Source organism: Andrographis paniculata, unplaced genomic scaffold (assembly GCF_009805555.1).
Source record: "Andrographis paniculata isolate CXL003 unplaced genomic scaffold, ASM980555v1 Contig59END, whole genome shotgun sequence".
In the NCBI taxonomy this organism is placed as follows: domain Eukaryota; kingdom Viridiplantae; phylum Streptophyta; class Magnoliopsida; order Lamiales; family Acanthaceae; genus Andrographis; species Andrographis paniculata.
Genome location: NW_026137594.1, coordinates 3,427,123 through 3,449,490, shown reverse-complemented (window position 1 = coordinate 3,449,490; position 22,368 = coordinate 3,427,123). Strand labels below are relative to the sequence as shown.

General features: G+C 35.9%; 3 protein-coding genes across 5 annotated transcripts; 1 reads left to right on the top strand and 2 right to left on the bottom strand.

The window, feature by feature from the left end:
* Positions 1–282: 282 nt before the first annotated feature.
* On the bottom strand, positions 283–1,866 carry LOC127257808 (40S ribosomal protein S19-1). The gene is made up of 4 exons (XM_051284275.1): positions 1,694–1,866; positions 1,056–1,146; positions 646–829; positions 283–540 (listed from the first exon to the last, which is right to left on the bottom strand). Exons 1-4 carry the CDS (start codon positions 1,775–1,777, stop codon positions 465–467), a joined length of 435 nt encoding a protein of 144 aa, XP_051140232.1. The 5' UTR covers positions 1,778–1,866; the 3' UTR covers positions 283–464.
* A 199-nt stretch (positions 1,867–2,065) lies between these two features.
* Positions 2,066–5,711, top strand: LOC127258166 (probable mitochondrial-processing peptidase subunit beta, mitochondrial). Of its 2 annotated transcripts, XM_051284894.1 has the most exons (10): positions 2,066–2,842; positions 3,170–3,334; positions 3,439–3,576; positions 3,679–3,830; positions 3,934–4,042; positions 4,364–4,462; positions 4,608–4,673; positions 4,897–5,004; positions 5,112–5,198; positions 5,347–5,711. In XM_051284894.1, exons 1-9 carry the CDS (start codon positions 2,186–2,188, stop codon positions 5,196–5,198), a joined length of 1,581 nt encoding a protein of 526 aa, XP_051140851.1. In that variant the 5' UTR covers positions 2,066–2,185; the 3' UTR covers positions 5,347–5,711. The 2 variants fall into 2 exon arrangements, with proteins under 2 accessions (XP_051140851.1, XP_051140850.1); XM_051284893.1 differs by lacking the exon at positions 5,347–5,711 and having other exon boundaries at positions 2,067–2,842; positions 5,112–5,295.
* Positions 5,712–7,540: 1,829 nt separating this feature from the next.
* On the bottom strand, positions 7,541–22,366 carry LOC127258163 (sister chromatid cohesion protein SCC2). Of its 2 annotated transcripts, XM_051284885.1 has the most exons (28): positions 21,889–22,366; positions 21,314–21,423; positions 20,626–20,762; positions 20,439–20,526; positions 20,087–20,343; positions 18,090–18,197; positions 17,856–17,967; positions 17,396–17,486; positions 17,115–17,301; positions 16,594–17,022; positions 15,995–16,524; positions 15,706–15,916; positions 15,582–15,632; positions 15,268–15,426; positions 15,022–15,189; positions 14,210–14,506; positions 13,157–13,309; positions 11,878–12,047; positions 11,590–11,698; positions 10,885–11,052; positions 10,707–10,811; positions 10,401–10,634; positions 10,058–10,191; positions 9,684–9,977; positions 9,237–9,600; positions 8,429–8,521; positions 8,230–8,355; positions 7,541–8,093 (listed from the first exon to the last, which is right to left on the bottom strand). In XM_051284885.1, exons 1-28 carry the CDS (start codon positions 22,131–22,133, stop codon positions 7,869–7,871), a joined length of 5,355 nt encoding a protein of 1,784 aa, XP_051140842.1. In that variant the 5' UTR covers positions 22,134–22,366; the 3' UTR covers positions 7,541–7,868. The 2 variants fall into 2 exon arrangements, with proteins under 2 accessions (XP_051140842.1, XP_051140843.1); XM_051284886.1 differs by lacking the exon at positions 21,889–22,366 and having other exon boundaries at positions 20,626–20,770; positions 21,314–21,424.
* Positions 22,367–22,368: the final 2 nt, after the last annotated feature.

The window sequence follows — 22,368 nt, the reverse complement described above, 5'->3', positions numbered from 1 at the left end:
TCAACCAAAGGGAACTAAAAAAAAAACACATCAATGCTAGAAATACAAAGAAAAACATTACAATAAAAATATCCCACACATAATAAACACACCTCCTATATGATGAATTTGTTCTCTTTACAACTATTTTATGTTTTTCTTCCATTTCACATTTCTTGAAAATAAAAAATTGGGACAAAAATAGCAACCTTATATAACATGCACAAAAATACATGTAGAACTCACCTAATTATCAATTTATAAGTGATATTTGCAGCCACCCACTCAGACAAAGGCAGATCATATGACAATTTATTTATATATATAACAAAACCGAATTAAAACTAGATCCATCTTTAAATAGCCAAAAATCAATACAAACTCGAAACCACCAACTTGTTCAACCAAAATTTGTTCTGATTCGATTCATTTCTAGTAAAGTTTGCATCAAGCTAAAACACAAAGTCTCAACACTTTCAACCAATCTACTGCGCTACCATAACTATTCTCCCAGCAACTTGGTCGAGATCACGCTGGCCACTTGATGTTATTCTTCTTCCCCTGTAAATGAGAGAAAGATGATTATCAAGCATCTCCATGAAAGTTTCGAGACAGCCACAAGAACATGAAGACTATATTAGGCAGATTATATAATTGCAAGCTTACCCCCTTGGATCCACCTCAACAATGTTCATCTTCTCCAGCTGCTGAAGAATGTGACGAGCAATAGCACCGCTGCTTTTACCAAAATGGGGTGGGCGGCTTCCATTCCTCTTGCTTCCTCCATAAATTCTCCTGAAGGCACCCACACCAAGACCTCCCCTCAAATAAATCTTCCTAGCCATGGAAGCTGCCATCATCCAAAAATCAGTCCTCTCTTACTTTTGTGTTTTTACAGTTTCAATATACACATCACCATGCAATACACATGCACTGTGAGTGAAAAAATATGCATCTACAAGACAACATGATTTGAGATGGCAAGAATAAATAAAGTTAAAACAGAACATATAGAGATTCATGTTAAAATTTCTGACTTCCCAATGTGTTGTAAGAGTAGGTTAAGAGAGGCTCACCCGCTCTAATGAAATACCAATCAGGGTCATATGGAGCAAGTTCTTTGAGCACACCAGTTTTGACAATATCAGTCCACTCAGGGAGCTCCATCTGTTTAGACATTAAACACTAATAAGAAATTATGGGAAAAACAAAATTACCACTTTTAACTTTTTTAAACTTCCTGTAGATATTATATATATAATAAAGATTTGATTTTCGAAATTCTTATCACTATCATCATAAATGACTTCCTGAATCTAATCATACAACAACCAAGACAACATCATTTCACCGTGATTTATACATCTATTGAAATTTAATAAACGTTCAAATCATCAAAGTGCAATAAACATAATCTCAAACGAAAGGAATAACATACATGATCTATAGTAAAACACCCATAGAAGACTTCAATATCATTCAAATTTCACACATTGCAGCAATGTGCGTTATCAAGCCAAACAATATTACAAAACAGTGGAACAAAAAATTTGATTTACTTCCGAAGACAATATAAACCAATCTATCACCAAAACGTATCAACACACAAAGTATTCCCTATGCTGATGAAACACAGCCAATTCACCAAAAATAAAAACTGACACCAACACCAATAATTTCACAAAAATCCAGAATAAGTGAGAAAAACACTAACCTTCCCGGATCGCTTAAGGTGAGCTGAGTAGGATTTAACGAATTCGTGAGGAGAGACATCCTTGACAGTTTTCGCAGTCGCCATTGTCAAGATCTCGCGCAACACAGCGGCAGCTGCCTCAGTCGCCTACAAGAGATAAAAATGCAAGTGCTTACAACGCTAGGGTTTGGAGAAAATAGGGTTTCCAATACATATATAGTCTTGTGTTGGAGCGACCCAATTTGTATACTCATTTCACTTATGGGCCCATTTTAAAAGTCCATTAGGCCCAACATTGCATTTTAGGCCCATTCAAGAATTTTTAGAATATTTTAGAATAGAATTTTATTTTTCAACAACGAACCTGTAAAACTCCTAATACGACGCCGTATTAAGCTCCCGCGTTGTGTACATAACGTCTGGTCCGCGTGATGGCCATTTCCAGTAACTAAATTTGTAGTCTCCTCCTCCTCCGATCGATACCTAACTCACCGCCGGAGCTCCGCCGCAATCATGGCGATTCGCCACCTGATCAAGCTCACCGGCCGTTCCAGAAGGCCGATGTATGACTTCACCTCGCGCTTCGCTGTCTCCACCGCGGTCGCTTCCTCGACGGCCGAGCCGCTCCCCTCGCCGCCGCCTCCAACCGCCATGATCTACGATCGATTAGCTGAATCTGTTAAGCACAAGCTGAGAAGACTCGAAGACCCGGAGCCACGCTTTGTGACGCACAATTCACCTCATCCATCAGTAGTTTCTCACACGGATTTCCTAGCCGCTCCTCTCACGCGTGTAACCACCCTCCCCAACGGCCTCAGGATCGCCACCGAGTCGAATCTCGCCTTGAAAACAGCCACTGTTGGTGTCTTCATCGACGCCGGATCGAGGTTCGAGAGCGAAGAATCCAATGGAACCGCACATTTTCTGGAACATATGATATTCAAGGGGACGGGGAGGCGGAATGCGAGTGGACTCGAGGAGGAGATTGAGAACATAGGCGGTCATCTGAATGCGTACACTTCTAGGGAACAGACGACGTTCTACGCGAAGGTGATGGACAAAGACGTGCCACATGCGCTCGATGTTTTGGCTGACATTTTACAGAATTCAAAGTTCGAAGAGAGTAGGATTATCCGGGAAAGGGAGGTTATACTCCGTGAGATGGAAGAGGTATTGCATTCGAATCGAATTTCATTATCCGCTTTGGAATATTATTATTTTTTCATCAACTATTAAATTCTGCAAGATCTTTTACATCAGGTCACTATTTTGAATTTTTGAATATGTCGGTTCCGACTATGTTCTGAAAGCATGCCTTCGAATCACTTCACTGAATATCTGCTATTTGATCTAAAAACCACGTTGCATCTTATTGGAAATCTGTTCTCTCGTATCCAACGGCTCAGGCTCTTGATTCAGATGCCAGCTTGGTTTTTACAAACTCTCAAGCTTGTGATCTATAACGGTTATGGATTTTATCTTCTTTGATGAATGCAGGTGGAAGGACAGACTGAGGAAGTTATTTTCGATCACCTACATGCCACTGCGTTCCAGTACACTCCTCTTGGTAGAACTATTCTTGGACCTGCTGAAAATGTCAAAAGGATTGGCAAAGAACATCTACAGAAATACATCTCAACTCACTACACTGCTCCGAGAATGGTATGTTCAATATATACAATTTTGTTCATTATTCTCTGTGTGATTGCTTTTTCTTATATGATGTCATTCTTGTTCCTGTGTGGTCCTTTCGCCGTGTATTATAGGTAATTGCTGCTGCTGGAGCTGTTAAGCACGAAGACATTGTTGAGCAAGTGAAAAAGCTATTTACAAAGCTGTCGACAGATACCACGTCAACTTCTGACCTCGTTGCTGCAGAACCTTCAGCATTCACAGGCTCAGAGGTACGGTTATGTGATTTGAATGGAACAATGGTTATCCACAATCTAAATGCGTTAAGATAATCACAATTGAAAGTCTTATCTTTTGTGTCCAATAAAATACAGGTTAGGTTGATTGATGATGATATTCCTCTTGCCCAATTCTCGATTGCTTTTGAAGGGGCTTCTTGGACAGATCCAGATTCAATAGCTCTGATGGTCATACAGTCCATGCTGGGTACTTGGAATAAAAATGCTGGTGGTGGGAAGCATATGGGGTCAGTGTTTCTAGATACGTTCTGTGGGCTTATTTATTTTGTTGTGCATGATTATAATTCATGTAAGCCCAAATGCACTAACTGAGTTGAAATCTATTTGCAGTTCCGAGCTAGCTCAAATGGTTGGCATCAATGAAATCGCGGAAAGCATGATGGCTTTCAATACCAACTACATAGACACTGGTCTGTTTGGTGTTTATGCTGTCGCTAAGGTGAGCTCTCACTTTTGTAAAAGAGAACAGAAAATCATTTGCCTCTGCAAATATCCATTTTTGGTTTGAAGTAGTTTTCTTGAATGATAATGATTAATACTTCACTGGCAAAACAATTTGGAAAACTTCATAATAGGAAACTCTCCTTTGCCTTTCCTAAGGTGCCAATTTAAAAAGTCACATGTCTTTTGCTTGGCTATATAGAACCAATGTTTTTGTCTTCTTCTTCTTTATAGGGTTGGTTGTTCAGCATGTATTGTTAATGCTTACCCATTTATTATATAACCTGTTCGTAATAGTATATGTGTGTGCTGTTTGCAGCCGGATTGTTTGGATGACTTGTCCTATGCAATAATGTATCAACTTACCAAGCTATGCTATCGAGTATCGGACGCTGATGTGATTCGTGCACGCAACCAGGTAGATAGTTAGTTCATATCACGGCACTGGACTAGCTTGTATAACTACCATTTGGTTGGTTAATGGCATACGTCGTTATGCTTGCATATCATATGTTGTAAGACAGATTGTTTAGAATGTTGTTGATATTAATGTTTGCCTGCAGTTAAAATCTTCACTGCTGCTTCACCTGGATGGGACTAGTCCGATTGCTGAAGACATTGGGCGCCAGGTATCAATCAATTGGCTCATTACATTTGATGCATAATTTCCTGAGTAAACATATAACATACACATAAGCTGAAAACGTTCCTCTAGTAAATACCACCTAATGAATGCCTTACCTTATTGGCGGGATAATGTCGTAGAAAAATGGCAATTACGGGTACACCAGTTTTCTCATTTTGTTATTCGTTGAGGTGTCCATCCATCCATTTATAATTTTGGTTTCACAGTTGATCACATATGGTAGAAGGATCCCATTTGCTGAGCTATGTGCAAGAATAGACTCTGTAGACGCCGGCACTGTCAAACGTGTTGCAGACAGGTTTATATTTGATAAGGTAAGATGAACTATCAGTGCCTACACATGATTAAAATCTAATAATATCAATGATAGTTTCCGAGCACCACTAAATATTTATTCCCTGCCGTTGCTGTGTGTGTGTAGGATGTTGCCATTGCTGCCGTTGGGCCTATCCAGAGCTTGCCCGACTACAACTGGTTCAGGCGCAGGACCTACTGGCTCCGATACTAGGTACCCTCTTCTTCCCATATCCCATTTTTTTATTTTGCTGTTCTTTTTTTCTGCCAAGATTTTCCTTGTGTTGTGCTCGGGTGGGTGGGTGGGTATATGATGGCTTGAATTCATTCCCAATTCATGTAAAACTTATTTTTGTGATCAGTGAGAATAATCAAAGGTGTAGTAGTCAATGCTTTGGTCTGTAATTCCCGTACACACACAGACACACAGGCCTCCCTTTCAAGATCGATATATAGATATAGAGAGGAATTTTTTGCACAATAAAAGTAATTTTTCTTTGACAAGGGAGTTGGGTTTAGCAATCAATATATATATATATATATATTGTATGAATTGTGCATTGATAATGATAATGCAAGTAAAACAAACCCTTTTGGACTGCCATGGCTTTGAAATGACGCATCTAATTAGATTGGCAACAATAGCCAGAGGAATTGTTGTTGGTGTAATATAGTACTGTGAAAACAAACAAGTAGATTACTGCCTTGTATTTGCTTGTTATGGGCTTCAAGGTTGAATGACAGAGTACCTTTTTTCTACATTAATAAAAATAATTTTAGAAAAAAGAAAAGTGATCTATTTTGTATGTTTAGTTTTTGTGCAAGGTCCCATTTGCATTGATTTTGCCTGAGGTATAACTGTGTTTGTTTGGACGCGTTATAATTTGGTTTGGTTTGAGATTTAAATAGTCAAAAAAAATAAAATTAGAATTGTTATAATATATGATATAAATAGATATTGATGTGATGTTTTAAATATAAAATTAATTTTGAGTATAATATAGAAAATATAAATTAGAAGTTTGATTTGATGTTTTTAAGGAAAAAGATTTTGATAAATAGTAAAATTGGGTAAAATTTAATAAAAGAACACACCAATTTTTTTTATTATTTTTTTATTTTTTATTTTTAGCATGTTTTTACTTTTCTTTAAAATTATTATTTTGTTAATAATAATAATAAGTATAATTTTAATGTTAATTTATATGTTAGATCTACAGTAATATTTAAAACTATAATTGATATAACAAATTTTTAAAAATATAGATTTTTAATTAAATTAGATAATTTAAAATTGTTAAACATAATTTATAAAATTTTAAAATAAATTGTAGAATATAATGAATTTAATTATTTATTTATATATATATATATTATAATTAAATTAAAATTTTATAAATATAAATTATCAAATTTAATAAATATGTTTTTAATTATACTATATAATTTTAAAAAATAAAAATCTAAATATTTAATAAAATATACATTTACATTAATAATATATATTTTTTTATAATCGTATGTGTTTGTTTTGTGTGAATGTTGAAAAAAAAAATTATATTCGGTAAAGTGTTAATATTTTTGGAAAAACATGGAAGGAGGAAAAAAAAAAAAGTGGAAGAACTAATTAGTACTATAGTCCTACACAGAATGTTTACTTTTTTTTTTTTTTTCTTTTTTGTTTGTTCTTTATAATTTGTTTTTTTCTAAAAAAATAATAATAATTATACACTTTAATTATAATTTCATCATTTATAATATTGTTAATTTTAATTTAATTACTTAGTTATTTTAATTGTTAATAATTATTTTTACTAATATATATCTTAATTATTTATTAATTATATTTTTTTATTTATTCTTTAGGATACATTTATAATTTAATTAAAAATTAAAAATATTTATGACTATATGTTTATAATGAACTCATTTAATTTAGACATAATTTTAATATAATGTGTAATTTTTAGTAGTAAAAAATGATAGTCCCTTTTCTCATAATATATATATGTCTATCATTAAAAAATATATTTATTGTTTTCTTAACAAAATAAAAAATAAAAATCATACTCCTATTTTTTACCATTTTAATTACTTTCTCTATTTTTTTCACTATAAAAGACGATAAAATAAATACACATTATATTAAAACACGTGCCAAACTGAGAACATACTTTTACACACGAGCAAGTAAAGTTTTTTAGTGTATTTTTTGACGACACTGGGTTTGCTTGCCCACCAAAGTTTTATCCTTGAATGAACATAATTATCTCCCCTAATATTTTTATCTATCAAATATTCTATTCGTTCACCAATCAAATATCATACAATTTGCCTAAACATGCATCATATAGACACGCACGCACATTCTAATATCTATCTCACCAAAGAGGTAACTAAACTAATGACAGCATGCACGCATGCATCAATGAATACAATACCAACATAAGCAAAATCAAGATAACAAGCAATTCTTGTAAGCAAACTTACCTCAATGGAGACACAAACTAAGTCCACTCCAGCTTCCAAGGATTCCATCAGCCGCCGGCCGGCGAATAATCAAAACAATGAAAAATATTTCATTTCCACAAATCAACAAACATCCAACACACGGTCATAGTTAGGGAATGCCCCCGTCCCACCTTTAACCAAAATTTACCCATATCATCGCACACATCCTAGCAGTAATTTTGAGTCCTAGATAACCAGCACAAACAATTACATCAAATCGATTTTCAGTAACAACTATGTTTTAGCCAATCTTTTCTTAATTTTTACCACTCCCTCGCCAAGTTCCTAATAATTCCACTAGCAGTTATCCTTTCCTATAGGCTGACTGACTATACAGGTTAGCTTTTCTACTTACATGGCTATATATACACCTCTACTGTCGTTGCCTGGTTCTCATGTAGCTGCCTCTCGGAACACTTTTACTTAACCTGTTCGCACTACCCCAATCTTCATCATCCTCATCATATTCATTATCCATTGCTACTACTACACCCCGTCTAGGTTTCCCGGCTCTCTTAGCAGGTGGTCGTTTCCTTTTGATGCTTGCCGAGTAGATTGAGTAGTCGACTGTGTCTTCCCTCAAGGCATTCTTGAATTCCTGATGCAAGAGATTAAAAGTTAAGGAAACAAGAACATACTTGTAAGTACGTACAAATGATAAGCACATAAAATGGTAAACAATGTTATTAGAAATTACAGTTAAAATACGAGTACGCCATCAGTGATGAACTCACCTGGTATCTCCTTGAAAGGTCTTCATAGCATTGAGGGCAGTCCATATTTATGTCACTTAAATTTAAAGGAATATTCTGTCGAGATAGAGTTTCTCCTGGTTTTGCTGCTTCCGTAGGAGAAAATGCCTTAATCAAAGAACAAAATTTGAGCTTATATATTCCAGCAATTTCAAAAGAAAGCTTAACAAGCATCCAGTACCTGACAGCGCTCGTCGTCAAGGTTGTAGACAATCTTCAGGTGCCTCTTCAGCTTCAGAAGAAGTTGCATCGCACCAGCGGCTAGACAGTCCGCCTGCCGAAGTAAAAAGAGTGACAAGATGCGGCAAGAATAAAGAAGAGCTAGCAATTTGATTGAAAGAACATTACGGGTGCATTCTTTTCAAGGATCTTAAAGGATTTCTACTACTATTCATTTCAAAAAATTTCGTTCAAAAACATCAATTCAAACTCCTATTTTTCTATTTTTTATATTATACTAAAAATCAATTTTACATTCAAATTATCACATCATACAACTATTCTAATTCAAAATTTTTACTATTCATATCCAAACCAATAAACACACCCTTACAATAATTGAGAGGGCATATTACTGCAGGCACGACGGTGAATGAAGATTTAATGAAATGGGAAAGAAATGATGATACTATAACAGCCACTTGCAATGCCGATCCTAAATCAAGACTCAACCCTCCAACAGTAACCATTTTCTATTCATAGACCTCTCATTAATGTCAACAGAGAGAATGCGTGTTGCTGCTGCCACCAGTACCCATCCAAATATAAGTAACAGAGAATTTAACACGGTTCATTACTTGAATAAATATTGACAATGCAGACAACAGTGTCAACAAAGAAACCATTACTCAGGTCAACAGTGTCTAGTTTGGAAAATGTCTGGAGGTTTTACCAAAAATAACTCAACAAGACAATAGAATAATAGAAATTCAGGAAACACCACAAATCTTTTCCAATAAAGAATTTAATAAGAGGACGAAGAAGTGTACCTGGATTTTCTGCACATCCTTAGCTGGTACACTAGAAAAATCTCTTGATGTTGAAGGATTTGTGTTGGAATCTTTATAGGCATCGTCCCCGAACAAGTTTTGACCTTGTAATCCCCCAGACATGATATAATTCCCCTCATCTGTGATGTTTATTTCACCACCGAGGTTTACAGTCTGATCTGATCTAACCACCCCATTTCCATTAGCTTTTTGAGTATTTCCTTGCAATGAATGTAAAAAATCCTTCATGTTTGATTCTAATGTCCCAGCTCTTACTTGTACAACGCGATTTATAGCATAGATCAAATAAAGAGGCTCATCAGGTAAAGAGAAAGGGAGCAAAGCAAGAATCTCTGTGCAATATCTGCAAAAGGAAAGCAAGTCAGACAGAGTTCGCTAAGAGGGGACGGAACAAAATTATCATGTATGAGAGTAAGAAGAGCTCACATCAGAAAAGCTACTACTGAATCACTCCAGGTAGGATTTTCAAATTTGTTAACGACAGAGGACATAAATCTGTTTCTTGATATACGATTTCCACGAATTAACTTATAAATTCGAGCAACCCCATGTCTTGCATGCATGGAAGAACCAACTTCTGGTTTTCCCTTCATATTGTTAAATAATCTAGCTTGGGCCTTAAGTGTTGAAATTTCAGAAACACCTCCATTCATGGTATGAATGAAAATAAATGACAGCTGCAGGCCATCTCCAAGACGACTTTCGCAAAAAGCTGGATACCTAAAGATGGAGACTGTTTATTAGCTCACAATACGAGGTATAGAGAAACTGTTATTCAGATATTACAAAGAACAGCATACTTCTCATTCATATTCATCAGAAGTCGATGAGCCATCTTTGAATTAGCCTCCTGCGGATCTGTTTCGAGTGCAATGAGATAGGGAACACAAGTAATAGGATGTACAAGCCCTTGACGCAAAACAATTTCCACAATCTGCAAGTAAAACAAAGGAATCACTGCATGAAATATCTGCAACATTCCAAAACAAGTAAGTTGGCAAATTACAGGAAGTAAATTAGAGCTGATTTTGAGCTTCAAAATATTGCACATAGAAAGTAACTGACAACCAGGCAATTACAATGATAAGACTACAAATACCAGACAACTACAACTCAAAGGAAAGAGAGAAACAAGGAAACAACCTTCAGAGCAGCTTGCCTCACATGCTCATTCACATCGAGACATCTCCCTAAAATGCTCTCCCAGTATATTTGAACTATCCCACCGCATATGTTGGTATCACCAGCTCCAGCAGCAACAGGCACACTGTGAACACCATTTTCTGATGGAGTAACATCACTGGTGCTAGCTTTATCAGGATCCATCTTACTTTCCGCATCCAGGAGATATTCATATATGTTCTGCAGTGATTGCATCTGACATAGAAAAAAATGAATATAACCTACAGAAATATATATATATATGGGAAAGTTACAGAAAAAAGGTACCTTAAGACGAGTATCAGTAGAGGCAGAGAGAGTTGTCTCTAAAGTAGTAACAATGTCTTCTTGAAACATACATTCAGGTCGAGCAATTAACACATACCCTAGCGCCTGCAGCAGTAACACAACTACACTGTAAGTTTACCAATTTAAAATTCTCAGGAGTACAGCAAAGTGCAGGTACCTGTAAAGCTCTAGCTTTAATCATGAAATCTTCAGCCTGGAGATATTTTTTAAATAGATTGATGCTGCTTGCCACATCTATATTTCTTGGGTTGGAGGCATAGGCTTCCAGCAAAGAGCTACCATAGCGTATCAACAACCCCAGGCAAAAAAGAGACCGACCTACTTGCTGGAAAAGACATATATATATACATCATTGCATTGGTAACAAAAAAAAAAAAAAAAGAAAAAGAAGGAGAAGTATCTAGAAAGATCAAATAGGCTTTTTGCACCTGAAGTTGAATCTATATTGGCTATGAAGTTATTTTCCAATAATTATCCTCTGCTTTCCCAAGCATTTTACGAATAAAATTCTTGACACAGTATTTAATGGGCTCTGTGTTAACACAATAAATGACTCCAGTAGAGAAATGCAATCATTATCAACTCCATGTTCGCAATATCAATACAGATCTCAAGTAATTCAGAAGTCATACCCCACAAAATTCAATAAATACAATTATTTTGAAAAAGCTGAAGTAACTCTAATCACCAAACTTCACTAGTTAAAAAAGGAATAGAAGTGATTCACATGTTAGGTTCTGCATCCCTGCCAAATTTGTAGAGCAAAAACAAAGATGGAGACTAGAGAATCTGTTGAACAGTAGATGGGAGAGGACCATGAAGCAGAACATTACAATCATTAAGCTTTCAAGAAGATTTTAACCTGTTTGTTATCAAATCCCAATGCATCCAGGCGTTTGTTAAACAACTGAATAAGGTATTCAACAACAATTGCACCTTTTCCTGATACTTTACCAGCAGAGCATAAGCACCTGATATTTGAGAAGAATCCCAGGAAAAAAGAGAAGTGTTACATGCTACAGTACTTTAAATGATAATATACCAAGTAAAAGTTTGAAGACTTGCTAAATCAGCATCATAGAGGAGCATGCAGGATACAGTACGAAAAACTGAACCACAAAAGGAATACTTTAGAAAGGAGGTACAATACTTTATGCCAGCATGGACAACTGTCAGAAAGGAATGCCGGACAGTCATTTGCTTAAGGTCTTGTTCAAGTTCCTCTACAACACTCTGAGGCAGCTTCCGCAGTAATGGCAAGACAGAATCAATTATAAACAATATACTCTCCAGAAGCTGTGCAGCCGCTCTATTGTCAGACTGCAAAATTTAAAAGAAGTAAGATCCAATTCATATTCCAAAAAGAGGGTAAACCAGAAAAGGTGCAAGGGGTTATGTCTTAAGAAGCATGAAACAAATCTTGATGGTGGAAATAAATCTGAGGGGCATTTGAAGAGAATATAAACAATTCAAATCCCTTGTTACTACAAAAATGTGTTATGAAAACTTTACATCTCAAGCTATTCTCAAAGATTCTAGAGCTGCTATCCATCAAATGTGCTTCTTATTCAGACCTTGCCTTAAGTTTGAATGGAATGTACTCACTAACCATTCAAGCTTAAACTAAAATCCAGTACATTAAGTGCAACCAGCATGAAGTAGACTCAAATCCAGCTGGGAAATTTTTTTCAAGGCATAAAAACTTCCGGAGTGTTTCTACACCTAAAAGACATAGGTTACAACTCTAACATCAGAAGAAAGAAAACATACACCAACATCCTAAGAAATGTCGAACGAAAAACTATAAATGAACTTTATTGTAATTGTCCACCGTCAAGAATATTTATTGGAAATAATTCATATCTAGGCAGTACATACTGTGAGTACTGAATTCCTGCTTGAGTTAGAAACCACTCACAATCCTTTGGTATTACTAATTGTTTGAATCTATAAACAACATTCATTCCAGATGCTGAGCACAATAAAAGTTTTAAGACAATCTAAAGTAGTAAAGTAGATCCCTGCCACACTTTGCAGAGGTTATATTAAATAATATACAAGACGTGCACTCTCATAGTGGTTTAAAAGAACATCTCTTGAGAACATCACTAGATCGCATATAGAAGGGTTCCCCTAGGAAGCAAATTAGTATATAGTAAACAGCAGGAAGTTTGGACTCAACACAAGCGCATCTACAATGTCAAAACAAGCCAATTCCTCTTTACATACATATAAACATAAAATGCTGAATGCACAATGACCATCGGAAGCGACCATAACAGATTGTACAAAAGCAAGTAATTATAACAAAAAGAATAAGAGACTTCTTGATGCATACACGGTGCATCCAAATCTTTATAGAAAACTACTGAGGATAGGTGATTTACTTGACTGTAGTGGCTATGATACATAAAAATTGAAATGTTAACCTGACTCTTAAGATATGGCTGCAGCGTGATTACAAAGCGTGAAGGATCCGAAGCTGGTATGCATAATGTAGGATCCACAAGACAGAAGGCATGCAACAACAGAATGTATGGGAGCATATGCCCCTCTCCATCATCGACATTCCTTTCAGTAACCTGGAGAACACAACAATATAACTGTTAAATAATCAACACCCACCAGCTTAAGCTAGGGAGGGGTATTATTTTAGTTTTAATTCCTTCAAGACCCCCTCAACTCAGCAAGTTACGTCCACAAAACCTTTGACATGACACATTTTTCTACTAATGGGTAACAATGGATTCACATGGTCTTCCCACCATGTTACGCTAAAATAATTGTGCAACATTATTCACACAGCAATGTCTGTGTAGTGTAAACTAGTGTGTATGGTAAAGTAATAAGTAGATAAAATTATAACAATCTATCTTGACAGCAAATCCATGAAAATGTGCCAATTGTATAATCTACCAAATGATTTTTAGTTGGAATGTGAATCATATATTTCTAGATGTGTGAATAAACACAAAACAAAACTGATATTTCTTTATTTCTTGACCACACACTTCTGCATATTACATTACGCGTATATATACATTACAAAGGAATAGTCTAGAACTCCCTTTAAATGCTAGGTAATGTCCTACTATTTACAGTGTTTCTAGGAACTATCACGTTCTTAAATATTCTACACATATCCCATACACCTAAAAATATTTTACATTTTCACATACACCTAACAAGATGCATGGCCATTACTAGTTCTATTGTAAGAATGAACTTTATGGTGCCTATAAAACAGGTTGGGGAATGAAATATTAGAAATCTCGGTGCCAGGATAGAAGGAATCACTCCTGAAGTGCAATCCAATTTAAGTTCTAGGCAGTAGCCTAAGTCTTTGCTTGCATAGTTACAAAGATCAAACTATATTAGAGTGCATGATACTAGATACCTACTTCTTAATACACAAATAGCAATATGAAATGCAGGTGCAATGAACAAGAGGATAAAGCTTACTGCCTGATTCCCAGATATACCTGCAATATGTTCTCCAGCAGACACTGGCACATCAGCTCACAGCGCTTGCGAACTGAAGCTAGTAATACAGGATTTATCCCTGCAGCTTTAGCTGCTTGTGGTAAAAAATCAAGGGCTAAGGTTCGTTTAATGACAACTGCAAGAGGTTGGTGATTTGGCAATCTTCTCAAAACCTCAACAACCTGTTCCGTCTTCTTAGCAATTTCCAATGGAACACAACTACCATCTTTAAAGAGATGGCCCTGTGTGCCAGACTCCTCAAACCAGAACTCATAAAATGTCCTACAAACCAGATCCTGTAACAGTATATAAGGAACAAGGGACTTAAAACAATTTTACAATATAGTAAAAAGAAGTTTGGAATTATCAAAGGATTGTAATGCATCGTTGAACTGCAACTTTATCTTTTCTGATCACCAAACCAAATCAAACTCCTAGACCGAAAATAAAGTTTGTGCATAGATACACAACCCTTTAATGGCATTACCTTGGTTCAGCAAACAGGAAAAATAATCAAACATATGAACCCAAGAATACACAGTGCTATCTAAATTAGATTATAGATGCCACTATTCAAAAAAAAAAAAGGAAAATTTCTTTCCAGAGTAAGTCATGGTAGCAGGGGCTAGTTAATTGGATGTAAATAGATTTCCAAATATTATATGATCAAATCTTCTGGTGCCATTATCTGATTAATATACATAATATATAGTACTATAGGTTTAAACCAGAAAACAAAGATGGTATTAAAGAACTTCAGAAGTAAGGCTCAAAATAAACTACCCTGTCAAATTTAAAACAAATGGAGTACCTGTAGGCTTGACTCTTCATCATTGATACGAGAAATTATCTCAACACAAGCAGTTGTATAATGTGAAAAGTCGGCACTAGAAGTGCACATATCTCTAATAATCTTAATGGCACGTTTCCGCACACTTACTCCAGTATCTTTTGTTCTCTCTGCTACCTTCTCAAAATACTACGGAAGGCCAAAAAAGAAATGAAAGTCAAAACAGACACCATAAGTGCAAAACATAAAAATGAACAAACATAGTACCTTTAGACCAACATCAGGATAAGAAGCAATATGACGACCAACAAGCTCTAGCGCTGCTTCTCTAACTGATATAGCAGAGTCACAGAACCTCCCTTCAACAGCTGCTTGGACATGCTTGTCACCCAAAACCTCTGGATCTGCTTCTACTATAAAGCTAACCTATAATCATTTTGTAGTAGCATACATAACATAGTTAAGTCAGCATTAAAAAAAGAAATAGTGTCTCCCAAATCCAGAAAAACAAATAAAATAAAATAGAAAAGTGACAAAAACGAAAGGTCAACAGTTGCAGATACATGATGGTCATGACATACCGCTCGCAAAGCCTTAGCACGGATCCCCGGCGAGTTCTCCCGCAGACTTGCCTGTGATACCAAAATGAAAACTCTAGATAAGTATCCATGCTTCCAAAATTATGGGTATCAACAATTCACCTACCAGTAGAACTTGAAGAATCTTGTCAAACCCTCTGGCAAACGAACTATTCTGTGCCAATGCCAAAGTAATTCTTTTCATGGAATCCCTTGACATGAAAGATGAGTCCACATGAGAATCAGGAACAGTTGCTCTGGATTTCAACCTCTCAAGTAAATAAGGGAACTTCTGTTCGGCGGCAGGGTCATCTTTATGCCAAAGGCAAAGATAAAACCTGCAAATTAATAATTATCTCAACGTAATGACCAATGAATATACCCATACTAAATGCAATTCCAATGCAGGGACGAACCATCGTATAAAGAGGTGTAGTTCATCTCCAGACCCTGTATCCTGCAAATAATTTAGGAGCATTTGTTGTATAATCTCTTCTTTTGAGACTGTGATTCTAGTTCGAGAAGACTTCCCCAAACGATTGTGATTAGATTTCTTGTCATCCTGATTCTGGGATACAGAATATGTTTTCCAAACAAGAAGCTGTTTCTCACATAAGCAAAGTTGACAATCAAAGTTGTGAGGAGTATCATGCTCTCTTCCACCGATACAATCAACATGAAATTGTCTATCACAACTTTGACAAGCAAAAGTAGACCTTTCGGAAACTGACTCAGAACAAAGAGAACATGTGTCTCTTGGAGAACTAGAATCAGCACTGTCATCATTCATCAACTCCTTTACAATCCAAAATGTCTCCTCCCTGCAGATGACAGAATCATGTTTCAACCTTGCAGCGATAGTACCAAGAAGTTCAATGGCCATTGTTCGAGCATTATTATCTTTTGATTTCAGCCCAGCATTTTGAAGTAACAACACACAGAGAACCTGCAGAACAATCTGTAAATATGGCACCGATGTAATCTATAGATTCCCAAGTATAACAAAGTACTCTACCTCCAGCATAGGTGCTGACGCAGGATACTCAGGCAAATTCAAAGTAGTCAGCAAGTCCAGTACAAGATTCTCCATTACTATCTTCAATTCCGAAGCATCATGATTTTTTACACTTGTATATCTCTGTAGAATACGACTCCAAAAGAGGCAGCAGGACTCTGTAACTGACTCATGGCATTTGGAAGGATAATCAGCGTCAATTGAAAATTCCGGAGATGGATTTACAAAGGTTTGCCTTAGAGCGTCTGGAAGATTTGCACTATAGTGAATCATTTGAATCAGGAGAGCCGTCACTAATTGAATCTGCCTTTGTTCTTCATCAGGAAGATGATAAGCTCTTGGAACTTTTTTCGAGGGTGGTAGCTTCAAAAGAATTTGAAGAGATTCATCCATCATATATGCGCGATGCTGAGGGCATGAATAGTAAATCTGCAAATCAAATTGTCAGCCAAAGCTCAGAAGAAATGGAAAATGTATGCCACTAAATAGACAAGAGACCAAGGCGCACAAAATTTCATTACCCCACCAATTAAACTGATTGCTTTGAGCTGCAAAAGCTGGATGTTTTCAACCAGAAGAGTTTGTAAGCTAGTTCTCACAAGCTGGAGAACACAACTATCTGATAGCCGTTCTAGCGACAACAATTGCTTGATAAAACTGAGAATAGTGCACAGCTTCTGAAGTATAACATTCACTGTGGCTGACATTCTGCCAATAATCATCAGTGTTGCAACCAAATGACGAAACAATATTAGAAAAAAAATGCATTTATTAGGTTTTTCAGAAAACTTTAGTATAGTACCTAGTTGTTGACTTTTTAACTTTAACAGTCTTTGAAGTTCGCCTTTTCTTACTAGCTGATCCGAAATCGCCAGCTTCTTCATCTTCCTCATCTGATATTTAGAGTTAAATAAGTATGCAATATAAAACAGCAGAGCAAAAGTGCCAATCCTTCTTCCAGCGTCGTCCAATCTATATGGTAAATTTTGGTTGGTAAACTAAGTTGAAAAGATAATGCGCATGGCCAATATGAGCCGCTGCTCTGAGCATATATACACTTGAGGAAATTTTGATCAAGCTTCTAAGAGTACAATGATTATAACAAGGCAGACATTCCATATTGTGAAACAAGATACAAGAGCAAATCCTGTTTAAATTAAAATGTAGGATAACTTTGGAACATTTTATACATGTATCGTACTTTATCTCAAGTGAGGAAGAGGCACGGGATATTATGACAATATTAACAACAGTAAGCATACCATCATGCGGTCCACCATAATTTGGTTTATGCATCGCGCGATACGCTGGATCACAAGCATACGTTACATCCACGATTTGATGCCTTGAGAACTCCAAAATCCTTTCAATATCCTGATACAAAATAGACAAAAATCAGAATTCATAACTTACCATATTATGCGATGTGTGAGGTGGAAGGTACACCCAAAAAAGCTTTGGAGACACTTCCTGGAAAATAGCCCTCATTATCATACCTCCTCCTTATAAAGCTGCTTTGGCATACCATCATGAGCCAAAATAGCTAAAGCTGCATGGATTGACTCCAGCGAGCAATAAATGGATGAAACCACATCAGCATTCAACTGCAATTTCAAAAAGAAAGAAACCATAAAATCTTCAATATAAAAGAAAACATTATAGCAAACGAGCTCAATGAAAATCAATATTGTCAGTCATCGAAAACATATCTGGGAAGGAGGGGCATATAGGGAAAATTTTCATATTATTGTGTAGATGACACAAAGATACATAATCGCACATTAATTTGGTCTGCATCGTTTTTATTTGTGGGTATAATTTCTTATTTTATTGGAAACAGGAATTCAATATAGACTCGGAGATAATGGCACACACTCAGACATAATAAAATAGGGAAAAAAAATAAAAACAAGGCCCATGAGGTTAAGTTCTAAATTTGTCTATGACCCTAATTTTGTAAACTTATGAAAGGTGGCCCATCAGGACAATTATAGAATTCCAAATTTCTATCTAGATAAAACAGTAACTACAGTATCTAAATATGTTAGACATCTCGCTCCGTAAAATACATATCAAATAATACATAATCAAAGAATGTTATTTTTTCCTTTGTCACAGGAATTTAGAAGCAAGCTGAAAATTCCCCACGCAAAAGGCCAAAATATATCAAGAAAGCAAAAGGCCAAGCAGATGACACAAATTATTTAGAACATGCACAAAGCCAATAAACTTTCAAACTGCCCCTTTATCGCATAAATGTCACAGGATTATGGACATTAATGTGGAGGACTGCATTTAATAACGAATCTCCAAAATGAAGGTGCGAGCATCCCCAATATAAATGATATGTTTCCGCAAGGGCAGTATAGGCATCACGAATACCCACCTATGAAGTTCCATTATAACCAAGATACTAACCGGGCAATGATACTGTTAACTTTTATGTCCAAGACATAATATCAAAACTTTCACATTTAGAAACATTATAGACATATACATATAATATTTTAATAATTAAAAATGTAATATTATGCTCACTTCTATATATTGTATATATACCGATTTATGAGAAGACTATATGTAAATTTAACCTGTACTATGAATATATATTCATACATAAATTACTAAATATAAATAAATGCATAGATGTTTGGGCATCCACATGCATGGAATATGGCCAAATCTGTGTCAAGGCCCAAAATAATAATAATAATAATAATAATAATAATAATAGCAAATAAGTTCAATATAAATACAGGCCCAGTGGACCATATATTTAAAAGCATGCTACATGAAATCGGGAAGAAGCCTCTAAAACATTACCTTAAATCTTTTACAAAATCTACAGTTATGACTAAGATCAAATTATTTGCATAGTTAAAGCTAGATAGAAATTTTAAATAACTTATATAAAGAATAAAAGAAAGATTTCAAAAACCAAATACAGAACAAGACAGAGTGAATTAGTCAATGAATATTTGGGATATTAACCAAGAAAGAAAAGAAAATTGCAGATGGTATAAGTCAACCTCTGTTTGTTTATGTTTACAACTTTGTTTTCACATTATTCATAAAATATCTTCCTCTCAAAACATATCGCATCCAATATTTATGTTTCACTTAAAATATTATATCAAAAATCTATTTTCTATATCTAAATATTGCATCCAACACCTATTTTCCATTCAAATTTTTATTACTGCCAAAACAATCAAAAATACAAAAACACTTCCAAACATAACTACACAAACCGATTGTGGAAGAAATGTTAGTGGTAGCAATTTGAACTACTCACCAACGTCTATGTAAGTGGAAGGGATAAAGAAAGATGCAAGATTGCATTTCTGTTAGAAAACAGTTTAGACAACAAGAGCTCCCAGTTAAAAAAAAAAAGGATACAAAAATATATCCACTTTGGCACAAGACAACATTAGTTCAGTAAACCAATTCGCATGGCACGGTTAGAAGCATGTTAAAACATATGTGAACTTACATTATCGCAATCATCTATGGACAATCCTTCAGCTCGATAAATTTGGCGATCTAAAACCTTTAGTGTCCTTGAAAGAATATCCGCAGGAACAAGGTGAAGTAATTTCTTGGATCGCATCGACATAATCTCATTCACAAGTGCTTTAAGATCAGTATGAGTCAACGGAACCCATTCTGCTTCTTCTCGATCATCACAAATAACCTCTGCTCTGCCACATATGTCCTCCAACATTTCTGAAAAGCTTGCAATAGCTGCATCTGAGGAAGAATGCCATATCAAGTTCCATAAATATAACATATAAACAAGTTACAAATTCTATATCCAAAAGTGTGACGTGGTAGAACTGTAGAACCTTGATGCTCATGGAAATCAGGACAAGCAGCTGGCACGTCCTTCTCCTTCTTTTTCACCTTAGGTTTTCTAGAAGAACTAGCAACTTCCTGCAAGTGATTAGGGATTAAACCATTATATGAGGTAACTTTGGTGTTCAATAAAACAATGTTCCCAGTTCAAATGATTTTTTCTAGAAGAAAGCATACATTAGAAGCATTGTAGTCTTGCTGATAATTTTTAGTTCCTACAGAGTCATCCAGTACTTTATTTGTAGAAGCCACACTTCGCTCAACTGGCTTCAGCTCATGTAACTTACCACTCTGCATTGACTCCTTAGCAGGACCTGAGAAACTTGAGCAATGGAATGAATAATAAGCCAGATATAATTTTAGTCTTACCACTTACTAGTAATGATAAGAACAGAAAATAATACTAACTTGTAATGATAATTGGAATAGCAACATCAAAGAGACAAGAACAGAATAATATTCTGTTACTGAAATCACTTTAGTGGAGGGTTGAAAAGCAGCAACTTTAATTTTCAGATTATAGTAGAAGATAAAAATGTAACAATAATAGTAAGTGTTAATCTGTAGCAAGTAGAACTAAAAGATAGAGAAGATGCACCATGCATCAAGCAATCACAGAATTCCTATTGTCATTGACAAGGACTTTGACGGTTTTACTAGCAATATCGTAAAAACATGTAATCTTCAAATATATATCAAAAAATATTTATTGCATCTGACTGATAAGCCATGCCTGTTAAATTCACATGCCACACGGGAGCGGTGAGGCTCTTCAGTACTTAAAAGAATCACACTGAGGAAATGAATCAAGTTGACATTTTATATGCATTCAAATATACGGGAAAGCATCTCGTGGACATTTTACCTGGACTGATGTAGTCAAAAGCTTCAGCATCGTGCCTCAGAACATCATTGAATAGGTTAAAGTTTCCTACTGAGTCATCCGTTTGAATATTTTCTTCATCTTTTAGATTCCTACAGATAAAACTATGTGAGCACAAGCATTCAATTGTAGATTAAAAGCATAAAAAATAGATCTCAGTTACCCACCCATACTTGAGTATCAAGATCCAAACACAAACTGATTTGACTCTCATCAAGAATACACTCACATATCCTTCTTTTGAGAAGCAAACTGATTTGGACATATACAGACAATAAAATGGCTGTTCTTTTGACAACATTCCAATCACGCTCGTTCAAAATCAAAGTAGAAACGCTTATTCGAAAATCAATTATCCATCTATACATTTCACTATATATATATACTGTACACCATTGCACAATGTAACCATTCCCGCCCTTACGCAATTTTATTTTTTTTAGTAAATATATTGCAACCAGTAAAATCAAAGCTCCCAAAAATTCCCAAACTCCAGTTCCGTAAACCACAGAGCAAAACAAATTTAAAACCATCCGGAATATAAAAACAACGCTTACAAGTAAGACACATCTGCATTGCGGAGGAGCTCCGCAATCTTGCCAGAAACATCTCCACGGCTAGAATTCAATCTCGCACCGCCAGCGGAGTCGTCAAATAGATGAATTTCCTGATGCAGCGCCCCGCAGAACACCGGAAGCGACGGCAGCGGCAAGCAAGGCGCAACTTCGGAATGAATTGTGTTCGATAGGCATATTCCCTTGGGCACGCCGTGGCCACTGCTCCCGACGCTGGAATTCGACATCCAGAGACGAATCGAACGAGCAAATCCAACGATTTCACAATAATTGAGTTCGAAATTGGGGGAAACCGAGATTAAGCCCTAGAGAGAGGAACAAATGGCGGGGAAAAAGTGGAGCAGAAATTTTCGGCCGGTGGAGAGAAGACCGACGTGCCCGTGCGAAAACACAGCGAGTCCTGCCTGTCCAGGTAAAAAAAGTAAAATATCAGTAAAACAGTCAATGCCAGCTATCCAAGTT

Bases quoted from the DNA above. Each gene is read 5' to 3' on its own strand.
- LOC127257808 (XM_051284275.1), bottom strand. From the start codon at position 1,777: ATGGCGACTGCGAAAACTGTCAAGGATGTCTCTCCTCACGAATTCGTT. The intron at 1,147-1,693 runs GTTAGTGTTTTT...ATGTCTAAACAG, and splicing joins ACCTTAAGCGATCCGGGAAG to ATGGAGCTCCCTGAGTGGAC. The intron at 541-645 runs GTAAGCTTGCAA...TCTCATTTACAG, and splicing joins GTTGAGGTGGATCCAAGGGG to GGGAAGAAGAATAACATCAA.
- LOC127258166 (XM_051284894.1), top strand. From the start codon at position 2,186: ATGGCGATTCGCCACCTGATCAAGCTCACCGGCCGTTCCAGAAGGCCG. The intron at 3,577-3,678 runs GTACGGTTATGT...AATAAAATACAG, and splicing joins CAGCATTCACAGGCTCAGAG to GTTAGGTTGATTGATGATGA. The intron at 4,463-4,607 runs GTAGATAGTTAG...GTTTGCCTGCAG, and splicing joins TGATTCGTGCACGCAACCAG to TTAAAATCTTCACTGCTGCT.
- LOC127258163 (XM_051284885.1), bottom strand. From the start codon at position 22,133: ATGTCGAATTCCAGCGTCGGGAGCAGTGGCCACGGCGTGCCCAAGGGA. The intron at 18,198-20,086 runs GTAAGTTCACAT...TTGAAATTGCAG, and splicing joins CCATAGATGATTGCGATAAT to TTGAATGCTGATGTGGTTTC. The intron at 17,487-17,855 runs GTATGCTTACTG...TCTAAATATCAG, and splicing joins TTATGGTGGACCGCATGATG to ATGAGGAAGATGAAGAAGCT.